Genomic DNA, 18,355 nt, shown 5'->3' on the forward strand with positions numbered 1-18,355 from the left:
CGAACTAGAGGACACAGCTTAAAAATACGGGGTAGACCATTTAGGACAGAGATGAGGAGAAACCTCTTCACCCAGAGAGTGGTGGCTGTGTGGAATGCTCTGCCCCAGAGGGCAGTGGAGGCCCAGTCTCTGGATTCATTTAAGAAAGAGTTGGATAGAGCTCTCAAAGATAGTGGAATCAAGGGTTATGGAGATAAGGCAGGAAGAGGATACTGATTAGGAATGATCAGCCATGATCATATTGAATGGCGGTGAAGGCTCCAAGGGCAGAATGGCCTACTCCTGCACCTATTGTCTATTGTCTAAGTCACTTCATCAAAACACACTGGTGAGGACTATTTGACACATTGAAAACCTTAATAGAAAATAATGAAGGGCAAAGCAATCTTTTAAAATAGCCCTCAATTAATACTTCAAAAACAAATGATCTGGTCACCATCACATTGGGATCTGGGATCTTGTGTGCAAATTGATTGTCATGTGTCTTACACTACACCACTTACTGCAAAGTACCATAAAAGTGAGAGTTTTTTCAACACAATAGCATTGCAGATGCTTTCTTTGAGTTGAGCTGCATTGTATTAAAACTACTATAATTAAATTTTACCAAAACTCAGCCCAGATGTCCTCCAAGAATAACTGTATAAGTTAAGCACCTCACTGCCAGTCAAGTATGATGTTGAAGTCTTGTAACTGTAATGACGGAGAGAACCTTACAAAATTTGTTCAGTTAAGACCCTAATAATGGTAACGTGATAACAATCAGATAATCTGTTCTTAGTTGTTGGTTGGGGGATAAATGTTGGCAGGGACACTAGGGAGAATACCCCTTCTCTTCGGATAATGAGATGGAATAATGTATGTTGACCTTTGATTTGTTAACATCTGTCCTGGGAGACTGCAGCACTTGCTTAATACTGCACTGCAGCATCAACAAAGAGACTGCTCAAGTATTTGGGGTGTAACCTGAGCCTACTGACTCAGAGGCAAGAATGCTACATGAGTGACCCAGAGTTGACTTCAGCTCAAGTTTCCTTCAAGCTTTTAATGAACAACAGCATTTTGCTGATCTGTGTCTTGCATGTAGAATTATAGAATCTCTACAGTGTGGAAGCAGGCCATTCGGCCCATTGAGTCCACACTGACCATCTGACGAGTATCCAGACCCACCTCCCTACATTATCCCTGTGACTCTGCGTTTCCCATGTCTTATCCAACTAGCCTGTATATCCCTGGACACTGGGCAATTTAGCACAGCCAATCCACCTAACCTATACATAGTTTGACTTTGGGAGGAATTTGGAGCACCAGGAGGAAATCCATGCTGACACGGGGAGAATGTGCAAACTTCTTGCAGACAGTTGTCTGGGAGTAGAATCGAAACCAGGTCTCTGGCGCTGTGAGGCAGCAGTGCTAACCACTGAGCTGCCATGCCACATTTGGATTGATGTCTTTTTTTGTTTAGTTCTGGGAAGTCATCAGTGATGAACATGGCATTGATCCTACGGGCACCTATCGTGGAGAGAGCGACCTGCAACTGGAGAGGATGAATGTCTACTACAATGAAGCCACAGGTATTGACTTTGCATCATTTCAGGTGCTTCCAGCTATTCGTATTTATTTATAGCTCATTTTCTGCATAAAAGCATATATCTCCTTCTGACTAGGTGGTAAGTTTGTGCCTCGTGCTATCCTTGTGGATCTGGAACCTAGTACTATGGATTCTGTTCGTTCAGGACCCTTTGGACACCTCTTCAGACCAGATAATTTTGTGTTTGGTAAGCAAAGTCTTAAGTAAACATTGGTAGTACTTTGTAACTCTTGTGTGGTATAACCATGGAATTCAACCTAGATAAATTCCTCATGAGTTTAATGCAAATACTTGTTTTCCATAGTTGATGGTTGATTTAATAATTTGCCTTTGTGTTTGAAATGTACTTCAGCATCTGGGGATTTATTTTAGAAGAGACCTAAATTAATGATGCTTAGTAACCTACAGATGTCTACAATAGGAGATGACAAGATTCTGGAGATGAAGAATGACTTAAAGGTGAACGCCACAAAAATATTAAATTACCCTGCTTCCACAACCTTCTGAGGCAGAGTTCCGAAGTTGCATAACCCTCTCAGAGAAAATAATTCTCCTAATCTCTGTCCTAAATAAGTGGCCCCTATTTTAAAGGAGCTCTCCCTAGTACTGGACTCATCCCCAGGTAGAAACATGCTTCACACTTCCACCTTGTTAAAACTGTTCAGAATCTTACTTGTTTCAATTAAGTCATCCCTCATTCTCTGACCTAAAGTGGAAACAAACCTAATCTATCCAACCTGAGAAGACAGCCAAATCATTCCAGGTATCAATCTGATAAATCTCATGTAAACTACTTCCAATGTATTTACATCCTTCCTTAAATAAGGAGGCCAAAACTGCACACAGTACTTAATGTCATGAGTGTCCTGTATGATTCAAACATTACATCCTTACTTTTGTGTTCAGATTGTCTCTTAATAAAGGAAGGTATTTCATTAGCCTCCTTAACAACTTGCTGTAGCTTCATGCTAACTTATTGTGTCTCACATTTCAGAGATCTATCTGCATCTCGGAAATCTGGCATCCTTCTCCATTTAAGTAATGCTCTGCTTTTTAATTCTTCCTGCCGAGTGAACAATTTCAGATTTTCCTTCATTATTTTCCACTTAATCAACCTATCAATATCCATCTGAATCCTCTTTATGTCTTCTTCACAAAATACTTTTCTACCTATTCTTTCTGTCTGCAAATATAGCTACTGTGTCTTCACTTCCATCACAGACAAAACCTATCCTGTCCAACCTTTCCTTATAAGACAACCCACTCAGTCTAGAAAGCCTTTTCTGAACAACCTCCAACAAGTTTACATCCTTCCTTAAACAGAATAGAATACAAATTTATTGTTAAGTATAATTTCACAAGAAAAATACAGTGAAAGGTTTATAACTCGCCCCACCACAGTATCTACATCAATGATAGGAGTCATACATAAGAATGAAAAAAAAGGTTAAATTAAGACAAAGTTAATCACTTCAGTTGACAGCGCCTGGACTTGTGGACATCTGATGTAAGTAATGATGAAATATCCTGAAGATGCAGCCTTGATGAGATTGCTATGCCAGCCTGCTGAAATACTGGGCTAGAACCTTTTGCCAAAGAAAACCGCCTTGCCAGGTTGAGACCACCACTCCTGGACAAGACCACCTGCGAGGCCAATGCTGACGATGAAGAAGACCTCCAAATGGGAACAAGACCTCCATGCTGGGACAGGATTGTCTCACCAGGAAACCACCAATTCGAGCCCAGACTGGCTTTCTCTTCCTTCAGGCACCTGGGCTGAGTTCTGGACCTGGAGCCTCGGCCTAACCTGTAAGTCCAAGGTGGCAGAGTCAGCCTGGGACCTGTTCGTTGCTCACCGGGAGAACCTGGGTGGGGGTGGAGCCATGTGCAGCTCGTCCGGGGGTTTCTGCTGCTGCTTCGGAGGCCACCTCCTTCACCTGCCACTCTTCAGGCTTTAATGAAATTTAAGATTAAAAAAAGGAAAAATAGCAAAAGCAAAAATAAATAATGAAAAAGAAAGCTTGAGCTCAGCCCCCTATTCTGCCACCATCTTGAAAGATAATAAAGTAATAAATTATTAATATATGCACGGCACTCCAGATGCAATCTCAACCCTGTATAAGTGAAACATAACCTATCTATTTTTGTAATCAGTTGTGATAAGTGATAGGACTCTATTTGCTTTTTGAATTACTTGGTGGACTGTGATGTTTTTGCAATTCATGCACAAGAATACCCAGATCCCTCTGCATCTCAGAACTATATCATTTCTCACTATTCATCCAGCCAATCTGAACACTTTCACATTTTCTCACATTATACTCTATTTGCCATATTTTTGCCCACTCACTTAACCTTCTCTGCTTTTTTGTAACCTCTTTGTGTCCTTTTCAGAAGGTACATTCCTAACTATCTTTGTGTCATCAGCAAATTTGGCAAACCTATCTTCCATTACTTCATCTAAGTAACTTTAATAAATGGTAAACAATTGAAGTCCCAGGACTAATCATTGAGGCACATCAAGTTGTTACATCTTGGACTCCTAACCTATTCCATGTTAGCCAACCAGTCTTCTAACAATATCAATATGAGACCTCCTACACCATGAGCTTATATTTTCCACAACAACCTCTGATGTAGTGCCTTAGCAAAATGGTTTCTGGAAATATAAACACAGTTCATCTACCAGTTTCCCTTTATCCACAACAAATGTTAACTCCTTGAAGACTTCCGATATTATTGGTCAAACAAAATCATGTTTACTGTGCCTGATTTCCTTGAACTTAGCCAGTTTCCATATTGTAACTTCTTTAATAATAGCACCTAATATTTTCCATCTGACAGATTTTAAGCTAACTGGCCTATAATTTTCTGCTTTTCATCTCCAGCTTTGAATAAAGGAATTACATTTGGTATTGACTAATTTAATGGGACCAACTTGAATCAAGGGAGTTGAAACCAGTGCATAAACTATCTTACTAGCCACTTCCTCTAAGATCCTAGGATGAAATCTATCAGGGCCTGGGCATTTGTCTGCCTGCAGTTCCAACAATTTACTCAGTATTTCTCTGGTGATTGTGATTTTTCTAAGTGCCTCCCTCTCTTTCATTTTCTGATTTATCACAGTTTCTGGGATATGACCTACATTACCGTACAGAAAGATGTGGAAACTAGGTAACTCAGGAAAATAAACAGTGATGTCTTGAAGAGAGTCCACATCACAGAAGAGAAGTTATCTGAAGTCCCCGGGACCTGATCAAGTGTATTCCAGAACACTTTGGGAAGCTAAGGATGAAATTGTGGGGCTCCTAGTGCAAATACTTATATCATTGATAGCAATGGGTTAGGTGCCGGAAGACTGGAGGGTGGCTAATGTTGTGCCATTATTTAAGAAAGGCTGCAAGGAAATGCCGGGGAACTACAAACCGGTGGGTAAGTTGTTGGAGCGGATTCTGAGAAACAGGATCTCATGCATTTGGAAAGGCAGGAACTAATCAGGGATAGTTAGCATTGCTTTGAGTGTGGGAAATCATGTCTCACAAACTGGTTTCAGATTTTTGAAGAGGTGACTAAGAAGCTAGTTGAAGGCAAAACAGAAGATGTCTACATGGACAAGAAACAGAGATTGTGGGAAAAAACTCAGCAGGTCTGGCAGCATCTGTGGATAGAAATCAGATTTAACATTTTGGGTCCAGTGACCGTTCTTCAGTTCTTTCGGTTGTCTACATGGTCTTTAGCAAGGCCTTCAACAAGGTTCCAAATGGTAGCCTAGTAAGTTTGACGGTCAGAGACAGAGGGTGGTGCAAGAGAGTTGTTTTTCAGAATGGAGGACTGTGACCAGTGGTGTGCCACTATGCTGGTTCCACTGTTGTCCATAATGTACATAAACAATTTGGATGAGAATAAAGGAGGCATGGTTAGTAAGTTTGCAGATGATATCAAAATTGGTGTTATAGTGGACAGTGAAGAAGATTATCTAAAAATACAATGGAATCTTGAACAACTGTGCCAGTGGGCCAAGGAATGGCAGATATTTAGTTCAGAGAAATGTGCGATGTGGCATTTTGGTGAGACAAAGCAGAGCATGGCCTACACAATGGTACGGCCCTGGGAAGTGTTGTTAAACAGAGACCTAAGGATGCAGCTGTATAATTCCTTGAAAGTGGGGTCACAGGTAGTCAGGGTGGTGAAAAAGGAGTTTAGCATGTTTGGCTTCATCGGTCAGAGCATTGTGTACAGGAGTTGTGACATCATGTTACAATTATACAAGACACTGATACGGCCACATTTGGAGTATTACGTACAATTCTAGTTGCCTTGCTGTTGGAAGGATGTTATTAAACTGGAAAGGGTGCAAAAATGACTTACAAACATGTTAGCGAGACTGGAAGGTTTGAATTACAAGGAGAGATCGGATAGGCTAGGGGTTTTCTCCCTGAAATAACTCCACTAATAGACCCTGTATTTACATGTCCATAATATTTGTCACTGATCCTGTTTCCTCAGAGTGAGCAGAACCTCTCACACTCCTGTTTATCTTTGTCAGCCACGGGTCCCTGATTGGACCAGGTTAACAGTCTCAATCCTGGAACTTATATTCTACAAGGTCCACCTGGCTGACCTCGTTAAAGTCACTACAAATACTACCTTTAACATATCCAGTTAAGCACAGATGGTAGGTCTGTCCCTTTTAAATTTTTCTTACTCATTGGGATGTATCTATTCTGTGTGGTCCAAAATGTCCCCTTAGATATCTGCCTCTGCCTCTCTATCCTTTAACATAATTTACCAACTCATTTTAGCCAGATCCGTTTTCAGTCCTTCATAAGTGCCGTTATTTAAAATTTTAAAGTAGTCTTGGACCCACTCTCCTCTCCCTCAAATTGAATGTAAAATTCTTGCATATTATGGTTGTTGCATCCCTTTAGACTTTATTAGATGATAGCCTGAGAAGGGAACAGGTGCCACCCTATTGACCCACCCTTGTATTAGAATTAGAATCCCTACAGTGTGGAAACAGGCCCTTCGGCCCAACAAGTCCACACCGACCCTACTAAGAGTAATCCACCCCTACCCTATATTTACCCCTGACTAATAACCTACACTATGGGCAATTTGGCATGGCCAATTCATCTGACCTGCACATCTTTGGATTGTGGGAGGAAACCAGAACACCCAGAAGAAACCCACACAGCGGGGAGAATGTGCAAACTCCACACACAGTCGCCCGAGGCTGGAATCGAACCCAGGTCCCCGGCGCTGTAAGGCTGCAATGCTAACCATCATATTTGTGGATAAGCATACACTACTAGAACAACAACTGTAATCACTAAATTAATTCCTAGGAAAGCATTCCTTTACAGCAGCATTTGTAGCATGAAAGGGGAATTCAGCAACATGTCAGAAAATGGAGGACACAACCAATTGATGAGACTGTCTATGCAACAACACCAAAGAAGAAATATAAATAAGAGAAATGAGAATAGAAATGCTAATATTTTGAGAAACAAAAAGAATTTAGGATTTACAATAGGAAGATGAATCCCAGAAGTGTTCAGTGTATTTTGAGTGCAATTAAACCTTTTATTACACCAAGACCCGTCCCAGATGTGAAAGTAGTATTTGAAACTAAACATGAAGTGGAAGATTCAGAGATATACAGACCCTTCGGTCCAACTCATCCATGCCGACCAGATATCCTAAATTAATCTAGTCCCATTTACCAGCATTTGCCCCATATCTTTCTAAACCATATTCATATACCCATCCAGATGCCTTTTAAATGTTGTAATTGTACCAGCCTCCACCACTTCCTTTCACAGCTCATGCCAAACAAGCACCACCCTGGGAAAAGACCATGTCTACTTACTGTATCCACGTTCCTTATGATTTTATAAGGTCACCCCTCAGCCTCTGATGCTCCGGGGAAAAAAGCCACAGACTATTCAGCCTCTTCCTATAGGTCAAACCCTCCAACCCTGGCAACATCCTTGTAAATTTTTTCTCAACCCTTTCAGGTTTCACAACATCTTTCCTGTGGACATACTCAATGCACTGACCAATAAAGGAAAGCATACCAAGCGCCTTCTTCACTATCCTAACTACCTGTGACTCCACTTTCGAGGAACTTATGAACCTGCACTCGAAGATCTCTTTGTTCAGCAACACTCACCAGGACCTTACCATTAAGAACATAGAACAGTACAGCACAGTACAGGCCCATCGGCCCTCGATGTTGCACCAACCTTTTATCCTACTCTTAAGATCAGGCTAACCTACATACCCTACATTTTACTCACATGCATGTGCCTATACAAGAGTCGCTTAAATGTCCCTAATGTATTTGACTTTACTACCACTTCTGGCAGTGCATTCCACGCATGCAACACTCTGTAAAGAACCTACCTCTGACATCTCCCCTAAATCTTCCTCCAATCACCTTAAAATTATGCCTCCTCAATCTACCTTGGGAAAAAGTCTCTGTTCACTCTGTCTATGCTTCTCATCATCTTGTACATCTCTATCAAGGCATCTCTTATCCTTCTTCATTCCAATGAGAAAAGCCTTTCTTATAAGACATTTGAGGTAATGGTAAGATTCTTGGTAATGTAGATAAGACCATAAGACATAGGAGCGGAAGTAAGGCCATTCGGCCCATCGAGTCCACTCCGCCATTCAATCATGGCTGATGGGCATTTCAACTCCACTTACCCGCATTCTCCTTGGAGCCCTTAATTCCTTGTGACATCAAGAATTTATCAATCTCTGCCTTGAAGACATTTAGCGTCCCAGCCTCCACTGCACTCTGCGGCAATGAATTCCACAGGCCCACCACCCGCTGGCTGAAGAAATGTCTCCGCATTTCTGTTCTGAATTTACCCCCTCTAATTCTAAGGCAGTGTCCACGAGTGGCCAACTAACAAAAAACAAAGTTGCAATAAAGGAATCATTTTCATGTTGACAAACCATGAGGTAGCAGAGGGATCAATCCTCGGGGCTGAACTTTTTCTATCTAATTTAATGACGTGGATGAGGGGCTCAAGCAAAAATTGCTGTTAAGAGAAAGATGGGAATAAAATTGACAGCTATTGTTTTTGAGAAAATGTATGGCTATTCATTTTAATAAGAAGAACCGAAAACCAAAATATTATCTGAATGGAAAGAGACTGCAGAATGTTGTGGTGATAGATGAATCTGGGTGAGCTTGTGCAAGAATCACAAAGTTAACATGCAATTATACTAAGTAACTAGGAAAGTAAATGGAAAGTTGGCCTCTATTGTCAAAGGGTTGAAGTATAATTTATGGAAGTCTTGCTGCAATTTTACAAGACATTGTTGGGACAACACCTAAAATATTGCATATTATTTTGGTTTCGTTTGGGAGGAATAATCTTCTATTGGAGGCAGTTTAAAGAAAATTTTCGAGATTGATTCCTGAGATGATTGGTTGTTTTATGAGGAAAGATTAAACCATGAAACCTAAAGTCTCAGTTTAAAAAAGTGGGAGATGATCTTACTGATGCATACAGTTCAATGGACTTGACATGGTAAATGTTGAATGTTTCACCTCATGTGGAAATCCAGGACTAGAGGACATACTTTCAGAGTAAGGTCCGTGTGATGTTTATGCTCAACTCAAGTCGCAATCACCTTTCTTAATCTAAGTCTATCATTGTAGTTGTCTATCCCCTTACCCCTCAAATGCACCCAGGGATAATGAGTTCCACATTTAATTTCTTGTTGGGTTTATACACTAGAAATATTAAATTGTAAGTCAATTGTTATTCAAATTACAGGTATGCCCTTTTTTTAACCTTTACATTTGCACTGAGTCTTACTTTCAGTTTCTTTATCCTGCTGTGTAACTAATCTGAATTCCTTCCTGTGGTCTGGATTTTCAGAGTCTTGGCAACTCCGTGGGCCTTTAAAATGACAGGCACAATCCGTGTTCAGAATCCCATTCCAGTTTCTGACACCTTTCATTTTCACTGATAAGGGGCAAACGGGGCACAGCGTGACTCTGACATGCAGGAAACCCAAACTTAGCAAGACCACTCGAATACTTGTCTGCCATTTTCACAGTACCAAGTGCCTTAACCTGCATTGTGAGAGTTACGATGACTTTTGTCATCACAAATGCACTTAAATGATGGTTAAGGAACTGTCAAACTCTTTGCCCTTTTAAAAGTTAAAAATTTAGCCCAGCTGTGCCAGTGAGAGGTAAAAATACTTGTGAAGCTATTTAAGATTAGATTCCCTACAGTGTGGAAACAGGCCCTTCGACCCAACAAGTCCACACTGACCCTCCGATGAGTAAAACACCCAGACTCATTTCCCACTGAGTAATGCACCTGACACAATGGGCAATTTAATATGGCCATTTCACCTACTCTGCACATCTTTGGAATGTGGGAGGAAACCAAAGCACCCAGAGGAAATCCACACAGACATGGGGAGGACGTGCAAACTCCACACAAGACAGTCGCCCGAGGCTGGAATCGAACCTGGGTCCCTGACGCTGTGAGGCAGCAGTGCAAACCACTGAGCAACTGTGCCAATCTGATAGATTTAATTCCCTTATCCTTTCAATTTAAAAAAAGACTGTTATTGAGAGTTAAAAAAACATTGGTCTAACATGTACAATAACTGTTTGTTGACATTACCCCAGTGCTATCAATATGTCATTTTTAATGCTTGGCTGCTTTGCATAACCTGTCATTATTTCAGTAGAGGGTTGTAAGTTTACAGCTCAAAGAGGTTAGTACAGGACTAGCTGTCTTTAATGCAGGATTTTGAATATGGTAGATTTTATATGCAATTATTTGAGCAAATTCAAATGTTTTGGATGCATTTCATGGTTTGGAGTTTTCTTTTATATTGTTCATTTCATTTTATCGCAATCTGAGGTCTGCCCATGGTAGATATTGAATGAGTTTGCCTTTACAATGGCATGAGTTGGTGTAAATGGAGGACTGATGCATTGTATGGAGTAACTGTTAGAAAGCCTAAAATGTAACAATAATTGGAACAAACTGTAAAAAGCTGAGCTCAGCACTTGGCAACCATGTAGCCAACTCCACACTGCATCTGAGAGCAGGTCGTCTGACTACATCCAACAGGGAATTTCCCATCTCGAACCTCGCAACTTACAAACAAAATTTCAAATCCATATGGGATGAAATTGACAGAGAGTGATGTGGTGATGGAGACCTCGCAGTAAAAAAATTAGATGTATTAAAAGTTTTTAAATGCCTGAAGAGTTCTTCAGTGCAATGTAAGAACAATGGCTGTATTGTGAGTTATTGCTTCATTGTTCAGAGCACGTCAAACGTTGAAGACTAACAGAAACATTGCCGCAGTTACCAGAGATCTGTAGAACTGCTTTCTCATCAGAGAGACAGATAACTGGTGGCAGTTTACCAAGCATCAAACAAGGTGAAAACTTGAGAAGGAGATTCCTTCATGTTCACTTCATCTGGTGCAACAGTTGACGTTAAGCAAATACTTCAAAAAAAGGAAATGTGCATATTGGAGGAGGGATGCAGGAAACATATCAAAGAAAAATTCCACATGTAAAGGGGTGGGTTGAGAAGGCTGAAAGGAACCAAGTTTTAGTGTCTTAAGAAATATTAAGGGCAATCTTGTTGAAAGATATAAAATACTAAATTGTTAAAAAGCCTTCACAGCAGTACCAGAGGACCTTAATTAGTGAATAATTAATTTAAGCAGGTATTGAAATATTGTTTCCTTAAAAGTATATGTAATATACTATCACAAGAAATATTAGAAATAATGTCATGAAAAGTGTTCGGAATGCTAGCTGCAGGATTTGGATTAGTGGGAGGGACGTAAGGTTGTTGGGGGCAAGCAGCCTTTCATTGACCTTTAATATTCTTGTCTTCTAGTAAAACTCTTTATTTGGCATCCTTTGTTCCAGGACGTAGTGGTGCCTCTAACAACTGGGCCAAGGGTCACTACACTGAAGGAGCTGAACTGGCCGACTCTGTCATGGATGTGGTGAGGAAGGAGGCTGAGGGATGTGATTGCCTCCAGGGATTCCAGCTTATCCATTCACTGGGTGGTGGTACTGGTGCTGGCATGGGCACTCTTGTCCTCAACAAGATCCGTGAAGAATACCCTGACAGAATGATGCTCTCTTTCAGTATTATTCCTTCACCCAAAGTATCAGACACTGTGGTAGAGCCCTATAATGCAACTCTATCTATTCACCACCTCATAGAGAATACAGACGAGACCTTCTGTATTGATAATGAGGCTCTGCATGACATCTGTTTCCGAACCCTCAAACTCACATCTCCCACTTATGGTGACCTGAATCATCTAATATCAGCCACCATGAGTGGTGTAACAACGTGTCTGCGTTTCCCTGGTCAGCTCAACGCTGACCTGCGTAAACTAGCAGTGAACATGGTCCCCTTTCCACGCCTACATTTTTTTGTGCCTGGCTTTGCTCCTCTGACTAGTCGTGGTACCCAGCCATACCGTGCCCTGACAGTACCTGAGCTTACCAAGCAAATGTTTGATGCCAAGAACATGATGGCAGCCTGTGATCCTCGACACGGCCGCTACCTGACCGTTGCTGCTGTTTTCCGGGGTCGCATGTCCATGAAAGAGGTGGATGAACAGGTGTTGAACATCCAGAACAAAAACAGTCCTTATTTTGTAGAGTGGATCCCCAACAATGTCAAGACGGCTGTCTGTGACATCCCACCCCGAGGCCTCAGAATGGCAGCCACCTTCATTGGCAACACGACGGCCATCCAGGAGCTGTTCAAGCGCATTGGTGAGCAGTTTTCTGCCATGTTCCGGAGGAAGGCTTTCTTGCATTGGTACACCGGTGAGGGCATGGATGAAGTGGAATTTACAGAGGCTGAGGCTGACATGCTGGATTTGATAGCTGAGTACCAGTACTATCAGGAAGTTCAAGTGAATGAGGGGGCTCAGTATTATGTAGATGAGGTTGATGATGATGATGAAGAATCCTGAACACCTTTATTTTGAGCTCTTGATTCTTTACAGGTCTCTCCAAATAGGTCCTCTCTCTCCTGCACTGTTCACACAATCTCATCTTGATAGTGAATGGACTAATTAAAATCATCTGACAGTATTTGGAGTATTGACTGGTTGAAGAGTTAAAACAATGTGTGCAGTTGAAGTATATTAACTGTGCAGCCGGGAGAACCCCTGTGATCCATGTTGGCCAGCTATCCCATAGCACTTCCTTAATGTAATTCCAGAATCCTTGAAACCCAAGTAATGCAATGGCAAAGGATACTTTGTATCATGATGCAAGATTCTCGTTGGAAGAAGAAGCAGGACAGGTTGCCGTGCTCCTCAGACCTGCCCCACCATTCATTAAAATCATAGCTGATCTGCTCACTCCTGCAACCTTTTATATCCTTGCTTATAAAGAATCAATCCATTACTGCCTTAAAAATTTTCAAAAACTGTTCCCACCACCTTTTGAGAAATAGAGTTCCAAAGAGCCAAGAGTCAAGAGAAAAAAATTCTTCTCATCTTGGACTTTAATGGGTGACTCCTTATTTTGAAACAGATGCCCCTAGTTTTAGACTCTCCCACAAGAGGAAAAGCACATTTTCATGTACACCTTGTTAAGACCATTTACGATCACATATTTCAGTTAAGTTGCCTCATACTCTTCTAAAGAGAGAAAGTGAGGGCTGTAGATGCTGGAGATCAGAGCTGAAAATGTGTTGCTGGAAAAGCGCAGGTCAGGCAGCATCCAAGGAACAGGAGAATCGACGTTTCGGGCATAAGTTTCCTGAAGAAGGGCTTATGCCTGAAACGTCGATTCTCCTGTTCCTTGGATGCTGCCTGACTGCTGCGCTTTTCCAGCAACACATTTTCAGCTCATATTCTTCTAAACTCCAGCAGATATAACCTAACGTGTCAAACACTTCCTCATAAGACAATACAGGTATTACTCTAGTAAACGTACTGTGAACTGCTGTTAATGAACTCACACCATAAAGTGTTTAATACAGTACACAGTGCTCCAGACATGGTCTCACCAATGCCTGTATAATCTTCCCATTTCTGTAGCAAGCACAACCTTCCTGCTTTTATATTCAGTTGCCCCCATGATAAATAATAACATTCTATTAGCTTTCCTAATTACTTTCTGTACCTGAAACTGATCTTTTGCAGTTTACTCACTAGGACACCCAGATCTCTCTGCATCTCAGAGTTCTGCAATCTCTCACCATTCTTCCAGCCAAGATGGACAGTTGCACATTTTCCACAAGATACTCCTCCATCTTTGCCAACTCATTTATGTTACGAATTTGGAGTTGTGTATTGTACCTTTAAGAGAGAGTGAAGCCTGATTTGGAAGTGAGAGTTTGTAGGCACCTGTCATGTGACTGTCTAGCAGTCTCAGAGTGTACTGGAAAATTGAAAATATGTAACATTTGGCTGCGAAAAGAATAACTGAGTTTTAGTTGCTATGTTCACAACAGTTTGAATTTAACTAATCAGTTTAAATTATGCCCCAGGATACTAAAACCCAATCAAATTTGAATTTTACTATTTTGACAACGTCAAACCAATGAGATGATCTGATGTTTGGGGTATAAAAAAAGCAGACGTTTTGAAAGTTAGTGAGAGAGTAAACTACCATCTATATAGAGAGACTGCCATTCAAAACACTCTCTTTCAAAGGTACCTTTTCATAAGAAACATCTTTGCAGCAAAAGACCAAAGATGACCCAGGGAGATCTTCAGCCAGAGGAAGACAAATGCTGATGACTGTCTGGTTTTGAAAATTAAGTTGATGGAACTTTAATAGGGGCTTTTATTGGATCTGTATACTGTTATAGAGTTGGAGGTAGAATACAGACCTTTAAGAGAAATGAGGCTTAGAGTTGTGAATAGTTGTTGTTTAATGTTCACTGTTAGAGTTAAATTTTCTTTAAATAGTGGAGTTTGGGAATTCTCTGTCACTCATATTTTAATAGATTATGAGGCAATGTGAGCTTTTCTGCGTGTTTGGATTAATTAACAGAGGGGTTCACCATTGTGTCGTAACAGTTTAGGGACTTGGGTCCATTATTTGGACAGGTTTAGACAGATCCAATCTGAGATTTGGACAGATTTAAACAGATTTGGGGTACAAAAGATCCCAGCAGATTTAAAAACTTGCTGGTTAGTGTCCTAGATCATCAAATAAGACGTAGGTGAGACAATTTGTTTAATTTTGGTTATTTGTGATAGATTAAATTAAAATTGCTAAAGGTTCTGGGGTTTGAAGATGATTCTCAAATTTGCTAAGAAAGTTTAGAAGGACAGAAAAAGACCATGTTTTACAATTAGCAAAGAGGTTTAGAATTGAGTTTAACCAAGAACAAAAGTAAAACTAAAATTGTTGCGGAGTTAGTCACGAACTTAGGTTTGTCAGAGAAATAGACAAGTGCAGTAGAGTTTAAACTTAAATTACAATTGAGGAAAATGGAGTTAGAAGATAAACAAAATGAGAGGGAGGAAAACGAAAGAGAGAGAAGATTCTTAGTTGAGCAAAGAGAGAGAGAAGAAAGGGAGAGAGAAAAGAAAGAGAAAAGGATTTGAACTTCAGAAGTTGTGACTTAGCCAGGGAAGTCAAGTTAACGGGATGGAGATGGAGAGAGAAGGTAGTGAAGTTCACAAGTATGTTAAAACACCTGCATTTTGATGAGAAAGATGTCGAAGGCTTCTTTATTTCATTTGAAAAATTGGCAAGGCAGATGGAGTCGTCAGAGAACTTGTGGGTAATGCTAACTCAGACTAATCTGATAGGACGAGCTAATGAAGTATTTGCAGCGCTGTCAGATGAGTGGTCAAGAGATTATTAAGAGTCAAACAGACTGTTTTGAGTGCTAATGAAGTGGTACCAGAAGTGGATAGACAGTGGTTCAGAAACATTGAGGAGGAACCAGGTCAGACTTATGTTGAGTTCAAAAGAATTAAACATAGTCATTTTGATAGATGGGTGCAGGTCTTTAAAAATAGATAAGACCTATGAGGCTCTAAGAGAAATTATTCTGCTGGAGGATTTAAAGCTCACTTCCAGAGATGATCAGAATACACATGGATGTACAGAAAGTTCAAGAAGTGAGAAGAGCAGCAGAGATGACAGATGCATAGACATTGGTGCATCAGGCAAAGTTGAGCTTCCAACAAGAATTTCAACCTGTGAAGGATAGAAATTGGGAGAAGGGGAGATCCTACACTACAAAATGAAGAATAGAGAACACTGGTAATTGTTTATCACAATTTAAAAAAGAAGTCCTAGAGGGTGAAAAGGAGGTGAAAGGCCTCAGGTGTTTCCACTGTGGTAAAGTGGGACACGTAAAGTCACAGTGCTGGTTGTTAAAGAAAGACACTGTGGGAAAAGATGTGGGAAAAGAAGCTAAGACAGTGGCATTAGTGAAAATAATGAAGGAAACCCCAAGAAAAGTCAAGCTGCAGGAGAATGCACAGCCTAGGCAAGGGCTGGGTATGGAGTTAATGCGTGATCTTTATAAAGAATTTGCATCTGTGGGTAAAGTTTACTCGGAAAGAACTGAGGGAGAAGGGAAAGAAGTTATAATTTTGAGAGATACAGGATCTAACTAGTCTCTAATAGTAAGAGTTGAACATATTTTCACTCTTTCTAACCTGTTACCTGAGAGAGTGGTAACTTGTGGGATAGATGGACAGAAATTTAACACTCCCCTGTATAAGATCAGGTCGGAGTACCAATTCAAGACTGGGGAAGTAACAGTGGGAGTGATTGACAGAATGTGAGTTCCAAGAATACAGTTTCTTCTTGGGAAATATTTAACAGGATCCAAGGTGGGGGTGACACTCTTTGTTGTGGACAAGCCCAAGGAAGACCAGGGAACTAAGGAGTTAAAAGAAAAATACCCTGGAATTACCCTGTTTAGTAACAAAATCCCACTATCATAAGTCACAGAACGAAGCAAAAACTGAGGAGAAAGATGGAGGAGTTGAGGTTCAATTAACGGACACTCTGTTTGACGTAATGGTGCAGGAAAGACCTGAACAGGCAGAGGGTCAGGCAGAAGTGTAATCCTGAAAGGCATTAGCAGATTTACAACAGAAAGATGAGACAATAAAATATCTATATGTTGATGCATACTCAGAAAAAGAGGCAGAGAATATTCCTGAGGGTTATTATCTTAAAGATAGAATCCTAAGATGAAAATGGAGACCACGGCAGGTTAGTGCAGAGGAAAAATGGGCAGAGGTGCACCAGATTGTGTTGCTGGTAGCATACAGACTGTAATGTTACGGGTAGCACATGAATTACCAATAGGAGGTCACCTAGGTGTGAGGAAGACTCAGACTAAGGTACAAAAACATTTCTGTTGGCCTGGAATGCACAAGGATTTGGTTAAATTTTGCTGTATATCATAACATGCCAAATGGTAGGTAAGCCCCAGGCAGTAATAAAACCAGCACAAATTCCTGCAAAGAATCTTTCATGCGGGTTATGATTGATTGTGTAGGTTCCCCTCCTGAGAACTAAAAGTGGGATCCAGTACTTGCTAACCATACTGGATGTGTCTACCAGATTTCTGGAGGCAATTCCATTACGAAGTATTAAGGCAAACAGGGTGGTAGAGGAGTTAGTAGCTTTCTTTCTGGGCTACCCAGAAAGATTCAATCAGACCAAGGGTCTAATTTTACAGCTAGGCTGTTTAAGGAAGTTATGGATAGCTTAGGAATACAGCACTTTAAATCAAGTGTGTATCATCCTGAATCCTAGGGAACTTTAAAAAGGTGGCATCAGACCCTGAAGACAATGTTAAGACGGTACTGTCAGGATTACCAGAATGACTGGAATGAAGATATCCCATTTGTATTGTTTGCCATTAGAGATGCCCCAAATGAATCTACTTAGTTTTGAGTTAACATTTGGTCATGAAGTGAGAGACCTGTTGAAATTAATTTCAGAAACATTGACAGGACCAAAGCCTGAGATCTCACACTTGGATTGTGTATCTGAGGTGAGAGAGAGATTAAATTGGGTAAGTGAGTTAGCTAAATAGCACCTGAAGAGGGCACATCATAGACTGAAGCAGATGGCAGATAAAAACTCTGAAATTCAGACGTTTTCCTATGGGGATGACATATTAGTATTGTTACCAGTGATTGGAGATCCCTTCAAAGCCAGGTTTAGTGGTCCCTATCAAATTGAGAAAACGTTGAGTCAGGTAAGCTATCCGGTAAAGATGCCGGATAGAAAATAAATCAGGCATGTCATGTGAATATGTTGAAACCTTATTATAATAGAGTGAAGGAACTGGAGAAACAGGTGTTAGTTTCTGCTCTGCGGAGTGAGGAATCAAATCCAGGTGTTGGAGTTTGACGTGCCTCAAATTACATTTGAGGAGTGGGATGGGTTAGTAAACTGTACGTCTCAAAAGCAAAGAATGCAGTTGAAAGGTTTGTTGCAGTAGTATGAGGACATATGCAGAAATAAGATGGGGAGGGCTAATGCGATTGTGCGTGAGGTAGAAGTAAGAAATGCTGTTCCAATAAACAACACCCCTACAGGTTCAATCCTTTAAATGCCACACAGGTCCAGAAGGAAGTGGATGTGATGCTCAACAAAGATATCATCGAACTGAGTCAGAATGAGTGGAGTTTTCCGATTATGTTAGTTCCCAAACCTGATGAGACTCAACAGTTTTGTGTGGACTATCAGAAGGTCAATACCATAACAAAATCAGACCCATACCC

The 18,355-nt window shown here is 40.7% G+C and overlaps 1 protein-coding gene across 2 annotated transcripts in view; it reads left to right on the forward strand.

Moving 5' to 3' along the window:
- Window positions 1-13,225, forward strand: part of LOC122564724 (tubulin beta chain-like) — a 39,355-nt gene extending 26,130 nt beyond the window's left edge. For both annotated transcript variants that reach the window (XM_043719851.1, XM_043719852.1), the window contains exons 2-4: window positions 1,466-1,574; window positions 1,668-1,778; window positions 11,529-13,225. In XM_043719851.1, the coding sequence (XP_043575786.1) occupies window positions 1,466-1,574; window positions 1,668-1,778; window positions 11,529-12,598 (1,290 nt within the window). In that variant the 3' untranslated portion in view covers window positions 12,599-13,225. The remainder of the gene's footprint in view (window positions 1-1,465; window positions 1,575-1,667; window positions 1,779-11,528) is intronic.
- Window positions 13,226-18,355: the final 5,130 nt, after the last annotated feature.

Source organism: Chiloscyllium plagiosum, chromosome 30 (genome assembly GCF_004010195.1).
Source record: "Chiloscyllium plagiosum isolate BGI_BamShark_2017 chromosome 30, ASM401019v2, whole genome shotgun sequence".
Lineage (NCBI taxonomy): Eukaryota > Metazoa > Chordata > Chondrichthyes > Orectolobiformes > Hemiscylliidae > Chiloscyllium > Chiloscyllium plagiosum.